The sequence below is a fragment of the Trichechus manatus genome, unplaced genomic scaffold (genome assembly GCF_000243295.1).
Source record: "Trichechus manatus latirostris isolate Lorelei unplaced genomic scaffold, TriManLat1.0 scaffold00045, whole genome shotgun sequence".
Classification (NCBI taxonomy): domain Eukaryota; kingdom Metazoa; phylum Chordata; class Mammalia; order Sirenia; family Trichechidae; genus Trichechus; species Trichechus manatus.
In genome coordinates, this window is record NW_004443981.1 from 18,021,915 (window position 1) to 18,024,120 (window position 2,206).

At 68.6% G+C, this 2,206-nt stretch overlaps 1 protein-coding gene across 1 annotated transcript in view; it reads right to left on the bottom strand.

Moving 5' to 3' along the window:
- Nucleotides 1-2,206, bottom strand: part of JAG2 (jagged canonical Notch ligand 2) — a 14,734-nt gene that overhangs the window by 3,915 nt on the left and 8,613 nt on the right. Inside the window, exons 12-17 of the mRNA XM_023731673.1 lie at nucleotides 1,977-2,090; nucleotides 1,596-1,709; nucleotides 1,221-1,334; nucleotides 970-1,086; nucleotides 560-587; nucleotides 391-476 (exon numbers count right to left, since the gene is read on the bottom strand). Coding sequence (XP_023587441.1) covers nucleotides 391-476; nucleotides 560-587; nucleotides 970-1,086; nucleotides 1,221-1,334; nucleotides 1,596-1,709; nucleotides 1,977-2,090 — 573 coding nt within the window. The remainder of the gene's footprint in view (nucleotides 1-390; nucleotides 477-559; nucleotides 588-969; nucleotides 1,087-1,220; nucleotides 1,335-1,595; nucleotides 1,710-1,976; nucleotides 2,091-2,206) is intronic.

Sequence of the window (2,206 nt, forward strand, 5' to 3'; positions counted from 1 at the left end):
ATGGGACACAGCACGCCGACACCCTGCCCGCCAGCCCTGCGGCCATGAATGGGACACAGCACGCCGACACCCTGCCCGCCAGCCCTGCGGCCGTGGATGGGACACAGCACGCTGACACCCTGCCCGCCAGCCCTGTGGCCGTGAATGGGACACAGCACGCTGACACCCTGCCCGCCAGCCCTGTGGCTGTGGACAGGCCACAGTGGGCTGTACACTCCAGTCCCCGTGGGCAAGGCCCCCTTCTTCACCACAGCAAAGTGTGCTCTGGGTCCTGGCGGGGCAGACACGTGGGGAAACCGAGGCTTGGGAGACAAAGGGCGATCTGTGGCTGCACTGCTCCTCAGGGCGCGGACAGCGACACCCCCCGCCTGCGGCCACCTGTCCACTCACTGATGCGGCAGTCGGGACCCGCAAAGCCGGGTGCACACTCGCAGCGGAACCAGTTGATGCCGTCAACGCAGACGCCACCATTGTAGCTGCAGGTGAGAAGAGGGGTGTCAGTGGGGGCCCACTGTGCCAGCCAGGCCCCCGGCACCCCCAGCCTCCGGCAGCCACTCACCAAGGCAGCGGGTTGCAGTCATTGGTGTCTGGGTTTGAGAAGGGAACGATAGAGAGCGGTCACTTAAGTTGTCACCCGTCCAGGCCCTGCTGTGCCCAGGCCTGGGGCCCAGCAGCCCTCGAGGAGTCCCAGGCTCAGTACTGCCAACATGAACCTGACAGAACCAGGCTATGGGGCAGGGAGGGGCAGGGAAGGGCAAGGAGGGCTTCTTGGAGGAAGTGGCCCTGACCAGCGTGGAGAGGAGGGGGAGGGGTGGCAGTGACTCTGGAGGGGGTTGGGCCTCGATCTGCGGAAGGGCCTTTAGTTGGGAGCGAGGGGCTGCATTTCAGCAGGAGCCCCCAGCTGGCAGCGGTTGGCAGGCGTCCCCACCCCCATATCCCACCCCCAGGCCCCCTGTGCCCCAGCCTCACTGTGCGTGCAGGTGCGGCCCTCCCAGCCGTCCCGGCAGATGCAGGAGAAGGAGTCCCCGCTGCCCACACAGGTGCCGCCGTTCGCACAGGGGTTGGGTAGGCAGCTGCTGTTCTCGGCTTCCAGGAGGAGTGGGGACAAGAAGGAGAGGACTGCTCAGCTGGCCCCGGGCAGACCCCAACCCAGACAGGGGAGGCCCAGGGCCCAGAGGGGTGGGGTGCCGGAGGGGGTGGGGGCCAGCCGGCACCCTCACCGATGTTGCAGGTGCTGCCCTTCCAGCCCGGGGGGCAGGCACAGCGGAAGGTGTCGCCGCTGTCGTAGCACGTGCCCCCGTTGCTGCACGTGTAGGCGTCGCACTGGAACTCGCCTGGGGGACAAGGGGGGCTCAGCGGGCAGGCCTGGGCAGGCGGGCTGCGCCCTGCCCCCACAGCACCAGAGAGGGCAGAGGGCCGAGGACAGAGGGCGCAGGGCAGAGGAGAGAGGGCACAGGGCGCAGGGCAGAGGACAGAGGGCGCAGGGCAGAGGACAGAGGACACAGGGCGCAGGGCAGAGGAGAGAGGGCAGAGAGCACAGGGCCGAGGACAGAGGGCGCAGGGCAGGGGGCGCCGGGGGCGGCAGCAACACCCACGTGAGTGGCAGGTCTTGCCCTTCCAGCCGTTGTCACAGGCGCAGTAGAAATCATTGACCAGGTCGTAGCAGCGGCCGCGGCTGTGGCAGGGGTCAGGAAGGCAGTCGTTGAGATCTGGGGGCAAGCATGCGGATCAACAGGGGTCGTGACGCTCAGGAAGGGCTGCCTGGGGGAGTTGGTGCCAGAGCGGGGCCAGCAAGAGACAGAGGAATGGGTGGGGAACGTGGGTGGCTGGAGTGGGCCTGGCTGGGGCGTGGGGGTCGACTCCACTCGGGGTGAGGGGCGGCACCCCAGGCACACGGGGGTGGCGGGCGGTGGGCACACGGCCTCCTGCCCCACCCCCACACAGGCCTTGGGTTCTCGGGGACGCTGCCCACTCACTGGTGTCGCAGAGCTCGCCCTCCCAGCCACTGGGGCAGAAGCAGCGGAAGGCGTCCACCTCGTCAATGCACGTGCCCCCGTTGCGGCATGGCCGGCCCAGGCAGTCGTCGATGTCTGCAGAGCAGTGGTGCATGAGCCAGGGTCCCAGCCAGCCCCGTCCTGTCCACAGCTCCCCGTCCAGTCCCCGTCCACAGCCCCCATCCAGCCTCCATCCACAGCCCCCGACCGTG